The 14,424-nt window shown below is 35.0% G+C and overlaps 2 protein-coding genes across 5 annotated transcripts in view; one reads left to right on the forward strand and one right to left on the reverse strand.

Annotated features, from left to right (window-relative positions):
* FANCM (FA complementation group M) overlaps positions 1-5,405 on the forward strand; it is a 63,977-nt gene extending 58,572 nt beyond the window's left edge. The window contains exons 21-23 of the mRNA XM_026000761.2: positions 836-1,211; positions 3,055-3,346; positions 3,931-5,405. Of these exons, the coding sequence (XP_025856546.2) occupies positions 836-1,211; positions 3,055-3,346; positions 3,931-4,069 (807 nt within the window). The 3' untranslated portion in view covers positions 4,070-5,405. The remainder of the gene's footprint in view (positions 1-835; positions 1,212-3,054; positions 3,347-3,930) is intronic.
* Positions 5,406-6,406: 1,001 nt separating this feature from the next.
* MIS18BP1 (MIS18 binding protein 1) overlaps positions 6,407-14,424 on the reverse strand; it is a 47,323-nt gene continuing 39,305 nt past the window's right edge. For all 4 annotated transcript variants that reach the window (XR_012002152.1, XM_072761488.1, XM_026000758.2 and 1 more), the window contains 4 exons: positions 13,787-13,935; positions 9,590-9,677; positions 7,611-7,665; positions 6,407-7,441 (listed from right to left, as the gene is read on the reverse strand). Coding sequence is in view for 3 of the 4 variants with exons in the window: in XM_072761488.1 (XP_072617589.1) it covers positions 7,341-7,441; positions 7,611-7,665; positions 9,590-9,677; positions 13,787-13,935 (393 nt within the window). In the remaining variant the exon portion in view is untranslated. The remainder of the gene's footprint in view (positions 7,442-7,610; positions 7,666-9,589; positions 9,678-13,786; positions 13,936-14,424) is intronic.

The raw sequence follows: 14,424 nt of genomic DNA on the forward strand, positions 1-14,424 counted from the left end.
AATAAGTTGCAAAAGGCAATGAACTAGAATGAGAGTTTAGAACCCCTGGGAGTTACAGACAGAGAGGAATTCATAAGCCTTCATGAGCTATACTCCATAGACTCAATCAAGTGTTCCCAGGAAAGACAAAATCAGAAAGCCTCCTGGCTGGTGCCAGGCCTTGGGGGAAGTGACCAGCAGTTACTGTGAAAAAGGCAGCAGATCCCATCTGTTTTTTTCTCCCCTATTTCTCCTATAGAACAAAAAGCTTTAAGCTTCTGGGGATGAAAAGCAGATCTTACAGCTATACATAGGTGAAGACCCTTTGCAGAAGGAGAAAGGCAAGAAGAAAATAATCTAAGATACATGTAATTGGAATTAAGAAAAAGAAAACAGGTTAGAAGAGAGATTTGAATAGACAATGACTGAGATTTTTACAAAATTAATTTGCAAATGAGTATCTGAGTTTCTGTTTTCAGTTCTTTTGGGGATATACCTAGAAGTAGAATTACTGAGTCATATAATTCTGTGTTTAACTTTTGAGGAATCGCCAAACTCTTTTCCACAGTGTCTGTACTATTTTACATTCCCACTAGCAGTGTATGTTCCCAGTTTTTTACATTCTGACAACATTTATTTTATGATTTTGTTTTGTTTTGAAGTATAACCATCCTACTAGGTGTGAAGTGGTAGCTTGGTTCTTCATGTATATAGTCACTTTGATCATATTGAAGGAAGAAAAAACAGTTAAAGAGAGAAAAATAATATTAGTAAGGAAAATCAAGTTCAGATGTTAGAAATTTGTGGTGCTAATATATATTTAACCTGATGGTTACCAATATTTTCTACTTTTCAGGTTGGTAGTACTCTGGAGGATTCTAGAACTTCAGTGGCATACTGTTCCAATTCAAGACCACATTTGGCTGGCACACATGATTCTCTTAGAGTTCCACAGGAAGGCCAAAGAACTTGTATTCTTGTAGATAGTTGTGAAATCACTTCTGGAACAGAAGTAATTTCTTCCCTAAGAGCAATTCATGGCTTACAAGTAGAGGTTTGTCCTCTTAATGGTTGTGATTACATTGTGAGTAACCGCATGGTGGTGGAAAGGAGGTCTCAATCTGAGATGTTAAATAGTATCAATAAGAACAAATTAATTGACCAGATTCAGCACCTACAGAGCATGTTTGAAAGAATATGTGTGATTGTGGAAAAGGACAGAGAAAAAACAGGTTTGTATTTTTAAATGTTTTTGTTTATAAAGTTTATAAAGGAACTCAACTATTATTTAGCTCACCTTTCTGTTGGGATGGGGAAAATTCTTAAAAATATAAATACCTGACTCATGTCACTTCATGTTTATATAAAGCCGTGTTTTTATTAGTCATTGTGTTTATTTTATGCTATTATTATTTGCTTCATAAAAAGGTTTATTTCTGAATTTTTGTAGTCATTGTGTTTAAATGCAGTTTGAGAGTTAAAGAATGAGAAATGGAAGGCAAGTGAACCCATCATGCCTTTTTTCAGGAGTTCCAGAAAGGATGAGGACCTTCAGGCAGTAGTGGGAAAAGGAGGGGAGGATTCAGGGAATTTAGGAGGCAGGATTAACAGTAGTTGGTGGAAGGAGGCAAGACTTAACTCTTGAATTGGCTGATTTCTTGGTCATGGAGCAGTTAGTGGTGCTCTTTACTGAAATTATGACTGTCAGAGAAGAGCAGATTTGAGGTATAAGGAGTGTTCAGTGGAATACACTGAGTTCTTACTAGGGAGCTGAAATGGGTGCTTAGGAGCTTCAGTTAGGGAGTTTCTGTGGGTAATATTTAATTGTAGGGGGAACCCTGAGAATGGTAAAAAGGTCATGGAATATGGCATCAGAAGACACACTGAATTCTAGTGTCACTGTAGCTATGGATGTTGCATTGACAAATCACTCCTTCTGAGGGGTTAGAAATATACTTGTCCTATTCCTTGTGTGATATTGTGAGGGTTAAGTGAAATCATGTAGGAAAAAGGCCACTGGAAGAATTCAAGAATTATACAGTCACACAGTATACAGTAAAAGGAAATAGTGTAGTTTATGTCAAACATTGGGTTGGTAATTGAGCATTTTACTTTTTTATCCTCATGCTGTTACTGACAAACTCTGCAGCTTTGTATAAGTCACTCTTTCACTACCCAATTTTCTTTCTTTGACAAATGAAGGCTTTAGATTAAGTGATCTCTTGGGTCCTCTTAGTGCTGAAATTCTATAATTTCCTCTTTACCAACATATTCTTTACAAAGGAAGTAGATTAGGAATAAAAGTAACATGGCAAAAATTAGGGGAAAAAGGTTTTAAAGAAAAAGTTTTGTTTTTCCATAATGAAAAGTGCCCCAAAAGAATGGAGGATAGAATATGAAAAATGAATGGGAAAGGTAGGGAAGTTAGTTAATAGGCAAGGGTTAAAGATGACATTAAAATAGGTGTGCAGGGGCAGCCCGGGTGGCTCAGCAGTTTAGTGCTGCCTTCGGCCCAGGGCCTGATCCTGGAGACCCGAGATTGAGTCCCACCTCGGGTTCCCTGCATGGAACCTGCTTCTCCCTCTGCCTGTGTCTCTGCCTCTCTCTCTTTCTCTGTGTGTCTCATGAATAAATAAATAAAATCTTTAAAAAAAATGCTTTAAAAAAAATGGGTGTGCAGGGTTTTGAGTTACTCTTGGAATAAATACCTAAGATTTTATAGCAGTTAAGCCAGTACTTGAGCTATTCATCAGTGCTAGCACTATGATTTTTAGAGATAAGTGACACATGGTCTTGGTCTTCAGGAATGCATTAACTAGGAACAATAAGCTCTCCTCTGTCCACTCATCTTCCTATTTGATTCCAATTGAAGACACTTACAAAGATAGTTCTTCCTATTTTATCTCCTAGATATTTGAGAATCATTTTAAATATTTAGTTGAGGGTTTCTCATTAGCATAATGTGGTACTAGTTTCCTTAATGATTGTAAACCTTGGGGTTTTAATAATAGTATTAATGATTCTACTTAATATACATTACTAAGCTTTGCATTTTCCTAAATATAAAATATTTAGGAGACACATCCAGGATGTTTAGAAGAACAAAGAGCTATGACAACTTGCTCACTACCTTAATTGGTGCTGGAATCCGAATTCTTTTCAGTTCCTGCCAAGAAGAAACTGCAGATTTGTTGAAGGAACTGTCTTTAGTAGAACAAAGAAAGAATGTTGGTATTCATATCCCAACAGTGGTGAACAGAAGTAAATGTGAGGCACTTCAGTTTTACTTAAGTATTCCCCATATAAGTTATATAACTGCATTAAATATGTGTCACCGGTTTTCTTCTGTGAGAAGGATGACTAACAGGTACGTCTGTCTTAATATATTTAGATGGTTACTTTTAAATGATTCTTAGAAATGTTTCATAGAAATTTTAATATTTTTAAAAAATAAAGATGAGTAGCCCATTAGATTATTTCATTTCAGTAAAGACTTTTTGCTTGTTAACAACCACTGCATGAAGTTGATTTTAATTAGGGCGGGGGGGGGGGGTGGAATAGACACTGCCTTTGGGGAGCTTTGAGCCCTCTGGGAGCTAGACAGTTCTTATATTTGATCTTGCATTCTAACATTTCTGGGCTGTTTGGTTCTGGACCTAGACAAATGTGACAGTGCAAATTTTACTAGTTTTTGACTATTGCTTAATAAGGAAGATTTTAGAAAATAGGTTATTTTAGTTAAACTAAAGGCCCATGTATAAGATATGGAAATTACTGTTATATAGGACTTTAAATATAGGGAATAAGTGTTTGCTTTATATAAACTGGTGCTAAGGACGTTAAGTAGATGTAAAATGCTTAGGAAGAAATGTTCTTAAAGGCTCTTTTACATTTGGTGTTAAGCAAGTAATATTAAATTGTACAAGTCAAAAGTTCTAATTTTTTTTTCAGCTCACCTCAAGAAATCTCCATGTATGCACAAGTAACTCATCAAAAGGCTGAGGAGATATATAGATATATTCACTATGTATTTAACATGCAAATGTTACCAGATGGTCTTAACCAAGGTAGACTACAATCTGATGCGTGATCATACTGCTCGGGTGTATGAAAGAACTCTCGCAATACTAAATGCACTTCAATAATCATTGCTGTGGTTTGTGATGATCAGTTTAAAATATGTAAAAGAGTATTTCCATATCTATTTTATATTGTGTACATTTTCATTTATATAGATTATAAATTATTTAAAAGAAAATCTGATGTTCAGTAATCATTTTGATTAACTAGATTATGAAACTTTTTATTGAATAATAAAGTTACTGAAGGTGCTAATAAAGTAAAAGCTCGAGTTAGATATGTTCTAGGAATTTTCCAGAGATTATGGTACTGTACTTACCATTTGTTAGTATAATAGGTTGAGGTGTCTGACTGCTTCCAACTTAATAGTCATAAATAATTTTTCCTATATATGAACAATATCTAGAATATTTTAATGTCCTAAGTCTACATACATTTTGGATCAGATACGGGAGGTAGAGGTAGGTGTTTTGTGAGATAAATGCTCCAGTTACTAAGAGAGATGAAAATTTAACTGAAAGTGATTATCTTACCAAAAGTGTCCCAATCAAGTATAGTCAAATCCTGCTGTAGTATGAACTCCAGCCTACACTACTTTTTTTGTTGTTGAAATATATTCAAAGAAGTGGAATATTGGCTTAGACTTGGAAAATTAGTATAAATGAATTGTTGAAAGTGGATTTCATTGTGACCATAACAGTGTTATCTGTGATGCTATTTATATTTTAAGATGTCTCCATGTTTTCATCTGCAACATCTGAGCCTCTTCTGGTCAGTCTAGTGCTAATGCAGCCTTTAACTATGCCCCTCCCAACCCCACCCCCCCATTTAGAGTCCTGTATTCTCTCGTTGCCTTACTGTTTCTTCTGTTACACTACAGGGTATTGCACCAGCTTCACAGCAGAGTTTTTCTTACCTTAGACTAGGCAGGCACTTCAGAGTTCATGAAATTCAAATTGCTGTTCTCTTATCACGTGGTGTAAGTGAGGCCCACAAACAAGTTGACTTATTCAAGTTTACTGGGAAATCTAGAACCAAAACTAGATGCAGTTCTTTTTCACTAAAAAGTTACTCTGATTGTAAACTTAGCTTCTTTGGGTAGTATAATTTATTTCTTCAGAGAGCGGTGGATTTCATAGTTCTGTGGTTCAAGAATTCTGTCAAAGTCAGAAGTTCTAGAAGTTCCTGGCTCGTGCAGTTATTGATTTTTATCTATCATGCTCAAATTTACCCTTTAGTATCTTGCCTTGCTATAATGGACTGGACTTTCTCAACATTTGTCGCTACCGTGGGCAGGATTTAAGCTTTGTCAGTAGAAGGAAATAAAGGGCTTGTTTCTGGTTCCAGTGTGCTGTTTTGCTTTTTGCTCCTGCTACATGGTGTTAGTGGCGCATGGGGGTAGAGATATTTGGTGGTAGTCTGCCCCAGCTACATGCCCAGAAGCATGCAGTTCCTCAGCAACTTCATGTTGACCTGGGCTGCTGGCCACCTTGCAGCATCTCCTCTGCAGACACCATTGTGCTCAAATTCTTTGTGTCCAACCACCAAACGAAATATTCCATAAATAAAATGGCATGAGGGACGTAACAGAGGATTTTATTTACTTACGCTTGCTGTGTACAGAGCTCAATCCATATTTAAGCTGCAACAGCCCTCTTTATACTCTCATTGGTATCACGTAACTATCAGCACTATTGATTATTAACTCATCTTGGAGCCTACTTTAAGTCTCCTTTGGAGGTTACTTGATAAGCCTTACTAGCTTATCTTATGACCTGATGGGAAGAAATGTGACTAATCAGGTACCTGGCAGGTGGGATACAACAAAATAGACCAGGAAGGACACTGAAGAAGTTCCAGCAGGACACAGGGAATGTGGCGGTGGTGGTGGGAGGCCACATTTTTTGGTTTGTGTTAAGTCTGTGCTGTATCAAAATTATCGGTTTCCCATTATGGAATTTAACTACCTTCTAACTAACTCCTTAAAAAAATATCCATTAACATTAAGCAGAATAGTATAAACCCAAGTATTGGCAACTTAAATTCTACAACAGTATTTGACTCTAAAATAATCCCTTCTTTATTTGTTCCATCCTCCATCTAAATTCTTTGTGGCAGAAACCATTATGATCTAAGTCTAGCTGCAATATTATTTTTAAATCTTGTGTTGCTGTAAATTCTATAGTTCTAGAACTGCTGATTATTACTAAACTCTTAAGAAACATGAACATGTAGTTTTTAGTGAAAGTTCTGGTAATTTTTGAGGCAAGGAGCTGAACCAGTAACAGAATGCATATTTGTTTACTTTCTATGATCCAGTAATCAAACAACAACCAAAATACAAATGTTTCAAAAGTAAACCAAGTTTATTTAAACAATTAACTGGAGAGAAAGAGTAAGTGTGTATATACACTGTAACCAAAGGAAAAATATTCTATGTCAAATTTCAAAACAGAGCGGTAGAATAGGCTAAAAAAAAGGTTTATTTCTAAAGGAGCTTTCTGAAAGGAAAATGTTACTATGACATGGCACGTTAACTTGACTCCTAGTGGTAGATCAACTACTTGAATGTTGAAAGTCTAATCCAGTCCTTTTAACATTGAGACCAAACGTAAACTGCATATGTACATAAGGCATAGTGCAACAAAATTTGTTCTCTGATTTCTACCTAATAAAATATTGAAAAACAACAAATTTACATAGGTTTCAGAGATATGCTAATCACAAGTTTTAAAAAAATCACAAGATAGAGTGTTACATAGTTTTAACAACATGTAATTTAAACATTAGATCAATTCTGGCTTGTATACCAAGTGGTAACAAATGCTGACTTGGAAGTTTTCATGGATTTAGTAGCTGGCAGTACAATCTACTTCTCATTCTCCCTCCCCTACCCCTTGAGGATAGCATTTTCTGGGAAGCTTTTAAAAAAAATGGAACATGATTTTCTTAACGTAAACAAACTTGGACGGTTAACAGATACTTATGTAGAATATTTTAATAATGCAAAACCCAGAAATTCACAAGTATCTATACAAGCAAAACAATTTTCCTTACATTTTAGTAACCTGCAGCAATGAGGAATAGTTACAGAAAGATGTTTTAGATGAATTCAGAGTAAAACATCCCTCTGTTAACTATTCATCTCCTAAAACCTCTAAGGAGGAATCCACAATTTCGTATGATGGTATATTATGAAGAAAATATATGTATTCCAAAAGAAGATACAAATGTATTATCTGCTTCTTGATAAGAATCCTGAAAATATTTTCTCATTTTTACTAAGAATCAGAGTCTGAAAAATAATAATCTTTCTCTTCTTCATCTAAAGACTCCATAGCATTAGCAAAAAGTTTTCCAATACCAGAGTTTTCTCCTAATTCTGTAAAAAGAAGTTTAATAAAAGATTAATATACTTCTAAAAGTAATTTCAATGAAATTGAAAAGAACTGAGAAATAGATCTGCCTGCTTCAGAGCAGTTAATTTTAGTACCATGTTAATACAGAGACTAACTTATAATAGACGGAGTTACAAAAGAAAAATAAATTACCTTTGTTAAACAGGGTTTTTTTTCTTGATGTTGGAGTTGAAAAATCAGTTTCAACCTGCAAGAGAATTCATGTTAATAGCTAAATAGTACCTCCTGTGAGTTCTGCCTCAAACACAGACAAAATAAGTATGCTTCATCCTGAGTACCTTGAACACATGCCTATAATGATACCTAATCACATTATGATTATCTGTGAAATGTCTAATTCTTTTTTCACAGTTGAATCTATCTAGGGTAAGAACACTTCTTCAATGTTGTTTCCCACCGCTGGCAAACATGACTATAAGAAAATATTACCAATTAATGCTACAGGGGTGAAAGCATAGTGTATGGGCCTCTGACAGTTACCAAAATCTAAGTACTCATGCTATTCCATTACACTAGCAAAATTTCAATTGTCTAAAATAGTAATTTATATCACAAAGTTTAAGTGTAAAATACATATTTATTACATCAATACTTTTTAAAACTTTTGGCCATGCCTGGATATCTTTAAAAAGTGAAAAGGAATAGAAAGGAAATATGACAGGGTATATAGTATAGTGGTGTACTAAGGGTAAAAATAGAGTTCAAACTCTTGAGATACAAACTCTTGTTCAGATTGTGACATAACTGTACTTTTTCTTGTGAAATGAGTTAAAAACATTATTCTATCATTCAGCTCTCAAAATCATTCAGCAACATTAAACCAGTATCATGATTCCCACATTGATACCATACATGAATAAAATGAGACTAGAAAGCCCAAGTAGCTTGTCTTATAAAGCTGGTATGAGGAGTTAGGGCTTGAAATCAGAACTTTTAACACTAAATCCTTTGTTCTTTCTATCCTCACACACGACAAAATATTAGTCTATGAAAAAGAACTAAATCACAAGGATATTATATAGTTCAGGAGACTGCTAAAATTATGACCCATTAAGAAAAACAGAAGTCCAGTAGTGTTTAGGATGATGCCAGAAATACAAAGAAACAAATATTCTTAATAGGAAGTGTCCTTATTAGATCTGTCCACGTGAATTTTTCATTGCTGTGCAGAGAACAGACTGAGTGGATTAGGGTCTTGCTACTAACTCAGTATGGTCCATGGACAGCAACACAGGCATTAGCACCTGAAGCCTGTTAGAAATGCAGAAATCGGGCAGCCCGGGTGGCTCAGCGGTTTACCACCACCTTCAGCCCAGGGCGTGATCCTGAAGACCCGGGATCAAGTCCCGCGTCAGATTCCCTGCATGGAGCCTGCTTCTCCCTCTGTGTCTCTGCCTCTTTCTTGTGTCTCTCATGAATAAATAAAATCTTAAAAAAAAAAAAAAAGCAGAAATCTCAAATCTGGATCAGAATCTGGTGTTTAACAAGATCACTAGGTGATGCCTTTGCACATTCAAGTTTGTGAAATAATCGTCAAAGCAACCAACTTTCACAGGCAAAATAGGGACTAGAAGCCAACCAAATCCTTCTTGCTATGTTGATTCTGGGTCCTCTGCAACAAACTAAAATTTCATTCTCATAAAGAATGTGGGACTGGGAAAAGGGAATCTAAGAAATAGTTTGTCTACACCTTCAATTTTGGAGATATCCTTTAAAGAGTTTAGTCTCCAGGTTGATTTTTAAACCTGTGTCCAGAAGTATCTACCATTTCCTGTGGACAAATGAAAAAGTATCTACCATTTCCTGTGGACAAATAAAAATTGGATGTGATTATGTAATCCCCATGTTTTAGAAATTCTCTGAGAAGAATTATACTCTAGGAAGTATGCAATATAAATATTTCAACATGCATAAGGGAAGAAGATATTGCCGTAGTCTGGTGAGAAGGAATATACAATCAGGTGATAAGGTGGTCCTCCATAAATTGTCATTCTCTAAGATTAACTACTTTGAGGGCAAGAACTTTTATATAACTTGTAACTGCCACAATCTGCCATGTATTACAGTTGTTCAATAGACATGATGAATAAATGAAGAATAAATATACTTACTGTTTTTTTCTTGATATTGCCCCAGACAATGCCACCTTTACTTTTATGGTTTTTTTGCATACGAAAAACATATTTATCACAATCATTCCTGTTTGAATACAAAATTTTAAGTCAATAGTTAACTACCATATTTCTATCCACAGCTTGAAAAGCAACTGACAAAAATAATTTTAAATGTGTCTCAACCTTTAAGAAGTATATTTTCTGGGAAAAGGTGTATTTTCTGGGAAGTATATATATATACATGTATATATATAAATTTTTTTTTTCTGGGAAGCAAAAGCAAAACTAAACTTTTGGGGCTACATCAAAATAAACAGCTTCTGCACAGGGAAGGAAACCAATCCACACAAGTAAAAGGCAGCCTATGGAATGGGAGAAGATATTTGCAAATGACATAGCTGATTAAAGGGTTAGCATTCAAAATATAAAAATAACTTACACAACTCAACACCCCCCCAAAAAAAATCCAATTAAAAAAAGGCAGAAGACATGAATAGACATTTCTCCAAAGACATCCAGATAGCCAATAGACACTTGAAAAGATGCTCAACATCACTGATCATCAGGGAAATATATCAAAACTACAATGAGTTATCACCTTCCACCTGTCAGAATGGTTAAAGTCAACAATACAAACAATGGGTGTTGGTGGGGATGTGGAGAAAGGGGAATCCTCTTGCACAGTTGGCAGGAATGCAAACTGGTACAGCCTCTGTGGAAAACAGTATGGAGGTTCCACAAAAAGTTAAAAATAGAACTACCCTATGATCCAGCAATTGTACCACTACGTATTTACCCAAAGAACACAAAAATACAAATTCAAAGGGATATGTGCACCCCAATGTTTAGAGCAGCATTATTTAATACAAGTGCACATATATATATATACACATATATATATGTGTGTGTGTGTAAATATACTAGGTATTTAATATATTTTATATAATATATAAACATAAATCTACTATACATACACACACATACTGGAATATTACTCTACCATATAAAAGATCGAATCTTGCTGTTTGCAATAACATGGATGTAACAAGAAAGTAGAATGTTAAGAAAACTAAGTCAGAAAAAGACATATACCATATGGTTTTAGTCCTATCTGGAATTTAAGAAACAAAACATGAACATAAGCCAAAAAAAAAAAAAAAGAGGCAAACCAGGAAACAGACTCAAAAACAAAAGTCTATTTGTCTTTTCCACTTTGTAAAAAAGATTTTATTTATGAGAGAGAGAGAAAGAGAGAGAGGTAGAGACACAGGTAGAGGGAGAAGCAGGCTCCATGCAGGGAGCACGACATGGGACTTGACCCCGGGTCTCCAGGATCAGGCCCTGGGCTGAAGGTGGCGCTAAACCGCTGAGCCCCCGGGCTGCCCATGTCTTTTCCATTTTTTAAAAAACAATGGTGTACTCATCGAAATGGACAAAATATTTCAACTTAACATTTTAAAGGAACATTAAATAAGAATAGGAAATTATAGTTTTGCTCATTGTTCAGTGCTCTTTCTGATCACTATCTTGCTGCCTCTCTTTTCGAAAATTCACTGTGACTTCTACCTGGACTCCCTTTTATTAGACCTCTTACTCCTTTCTGTTTACTTGCTTTCCTGTCTACATCAAATAGCTAACCACTTTAAGGATATACCTGGTGATGAAAACTCTCAATTTATAGCTTCCAACTAACTCCTGAGTCATTTCTTTTTAGCTTATTTTCTCCCCCTCTCATTCTTAGCAAATAGGCTTGGCTCATTTTACAGACACAAATGGAAGCCACAGAGAATGGCTATTCTTTTCTTTTTTTTTTTTTAAAGATTTTATTTATTCATAAGAGACATAGAGAGAGGTAGAGACACAGGCAGAGGGAGAAGGAGGCTCCCTACACGGAGCCTGGGGGCCAAGATCACGTCCTGAGGCCAAGGCAGATGCTCAACCGCTGAGCCACCCAGGTGTCTCAAGAATGGCTATTCTCATTTCCCCCTACAATTCCTAGTTCTTATGACAGTAAATACCAGCTGAACACCAATTGTAATTCTCTCTTAGCTTCAAGATCCATTATGATCAATTATCCGTTCTTTTATGAAAACTTGGGAGCAACCTTAAAGGTATAACATATTTCTAAAGGTGTGACTGTATTAAGATATTAATGTGAACCACAAGCACTGCTGCATAGCTAGTGAATAAGCCTAGCCAGCTGTTCAAGGATCAGCACCTCATGAGTCCGTTGCCCTGTATGAAATAAATGTTTTAGGAAATATAGTCATGATATAAATGAATCTACCATGTGTTCTATTGGGGAGGAGGGGAAAGTATATTTCCATCATTGCAAAAGTGATATTTAAAAAAACACCACCACCAAAACTCACTTCACTATAATTCTACAACCTAGAGATAATGGCTATCATGTTTATAGTCAAGAAATTTCCTTTCTGAATATGTATTATGTAAACTGGGATATTGTTTATAATTTAACTCTTAGCTTTTAAAATCTATTGTCAACTGAACATTATTCTTGGTTGTTAAAAATTCTTGAAGGTATGATTTTTTTTTTTTTTTGAAGGTATGATTTTTAATTGTTATATCCTATAATGTAGACAAATCCTCATTTCTTAACTTTCTTTATTGGACATTTAGGTCATTTCCATATCTTCAGTATTATGTTTCATGACAAACATCTTTGTCCATACAAATGTACATACATACTTGCCCAAATGTATTTCCTTATAAGTGACTAAGAAAATTCAAGGGCCAAAGGGATGAATATTTTAAAGCTTTTGATGATTTGGCCAAAGTACTTATCAAAAGCTTTGCCCAAAATTATATTCTTAGTATACTTTCACCTGCAATGAATACTAAATCAAAAATAATCTGTAGATTTCTGGGGAAAAATTATGAAAATTATGTTTTTACCAAATAAATGCAAATTAAAATTTCACCAACCCTCAGGAGAGGACTGAATACTTTTTTCTCAGTCATTATTACTTGGCTTCTGCCTCACAACCCACAGAATTACTCTTAATAAAAGTCCTGCTTGATTGCCAAATGGAATGACTTATTTTCAGGCCCCATTTTTATTTCTTTCCTTCTTTTCTCTGTCATTCAACTGCTGGTTGTCCCTGATTTTTCTTAGTCTTATTTATATTTCAAGTATCTATATTCACATAGTTCAAAATTCAAAAAGTTTCCCTCTCTCATCTCCAAGTGATCTAGGTCCTCTTTGTAGTGATCAGTAGTGTTTTCAGTTTCTTATATATTCTTTCAGATATTTAATCAAAGGAAAGCAATCAGGTATATATACATGTATATATGCAAATATACACAAGTATACACACAGCCCGTTTACACAAATTTTACACAATTTACATTTACACAAATGTTAACACATTATTCACTGCATCTATTTTCACTTACTAGATCTTGAACATTTTACCATAATAGTACATTAAGACTTGCTTCATTAATTTCTATGGCTACATAATGTACCAGTTTGATTAGTCCCTTACTGATAGGCAGGAGCTGTTTCCAGACTTTTGCTATTATAAGCAATACTCTAATAAGCTGTATATTCACTATGTGAGAAGCAGGACTGATAGGTCAAATATGTGTATTTATAATTTTGATAGATATTGACAAATTGCTGCCCACAGAGACTGTACTAATTTACCTTCTCATTAGTGATGCATGAGAATCCCTTTCCTTTCCTCTTAATCCATAGGAGTGCTGCGTTAGGAAAATTAGCCTTTTCCTTTGATGAGTTCCATATATTCTTTTGTCAGATCACTGTTTATCTTTTTATTGCTTATGGTGGTTGGGCAAAACTTTTTATCTGGTTGACTTTATGATTCCTTTTGTAGTGTAGTCTGAGTCTAGCATCATAGTGTGAAAAGACTTTCACTTATCAATGATTATAAAATAATCCTCCAAGGTTTCTTTAGGTATCTTTTATAGTTTAATTTGTTATGTGAAAAAATTTGATCCATTTAGAATTTATCCTGATGTAAAGTGTAAGTTGGGTCCCTACACTACTGAACAATATTCTCTACTATTGAAACTGTCCATCCTGAACTTCTAGGAACTATTCTTGATTTTTTTGTTTAATGATGATTCTTCTCATTATTGACATCTACTCTCTGACTCATGAAATGTTAAATGTTGATGCAGAGAATTACAGTCTATATGCATATTTACCTATTTATAGAAGCTAGCATGCCAGGACTGACATGCTGACACTGAGGAGTTTTTGCCAATGGAAAGACAACTGATGATGGAGTTGTTGGATTTTTGTCCATACTCAGCAGAATATCATCTTCTTCTGCACTGTCTTGGAGACGTGGCAACTAGAAAACAAATAATTGTTACCAGCCAGCAGGCAACCCTAACATGGAATTTCTCATTGTCACTAAATATTCTTAGGTGGGCTGATAAGTTGTTTTCCTCCTTATAATTTTCCAGCTGAGATCTCTAAACACATTAGTAGTTAACAGAGCCTCAGCCTCTAAAAAAAACTTTGGTTCTATTGTGTTAAGTGGAGACAATGACACCTATTTCTAAAAGTTGTGGAAAGACCAGGGGTCAGCAAATGTTTTCTGTCAAGGGTCAAATAGTATATTTTAGGCTTTATGGTCCTTACAGTATCTGTCCCAAATATTCAACTCTGCCATGAAAGCAGACATAGCTATGTAAACAATAAATATGTCTCTGTTCTAATAAAATTTTGTTATAACAAATGTGGTCTGCCTGGTTTGACCCATGGGTTATGGTTTCCTTACTTCTGGGTAAACAGAACAAAACAGAACTAATTCACTGATTACTATGCTTGGCACTTA

This window comes from Vulpes vulpes, chromosome 6, assembly GCF_048418805.1.
Source record: "Vulpes vulpes isolate BD-2025 chromosome 6, VulVul3, whole genome shotgun sequence".
Classification (NCBI taxonomy): domain Eukaryota; kingdom Metazoa; phylum Chordata; class Mammalia; order Carnivora; family Canidae; genus Vulpes; species Vulpes vulpes.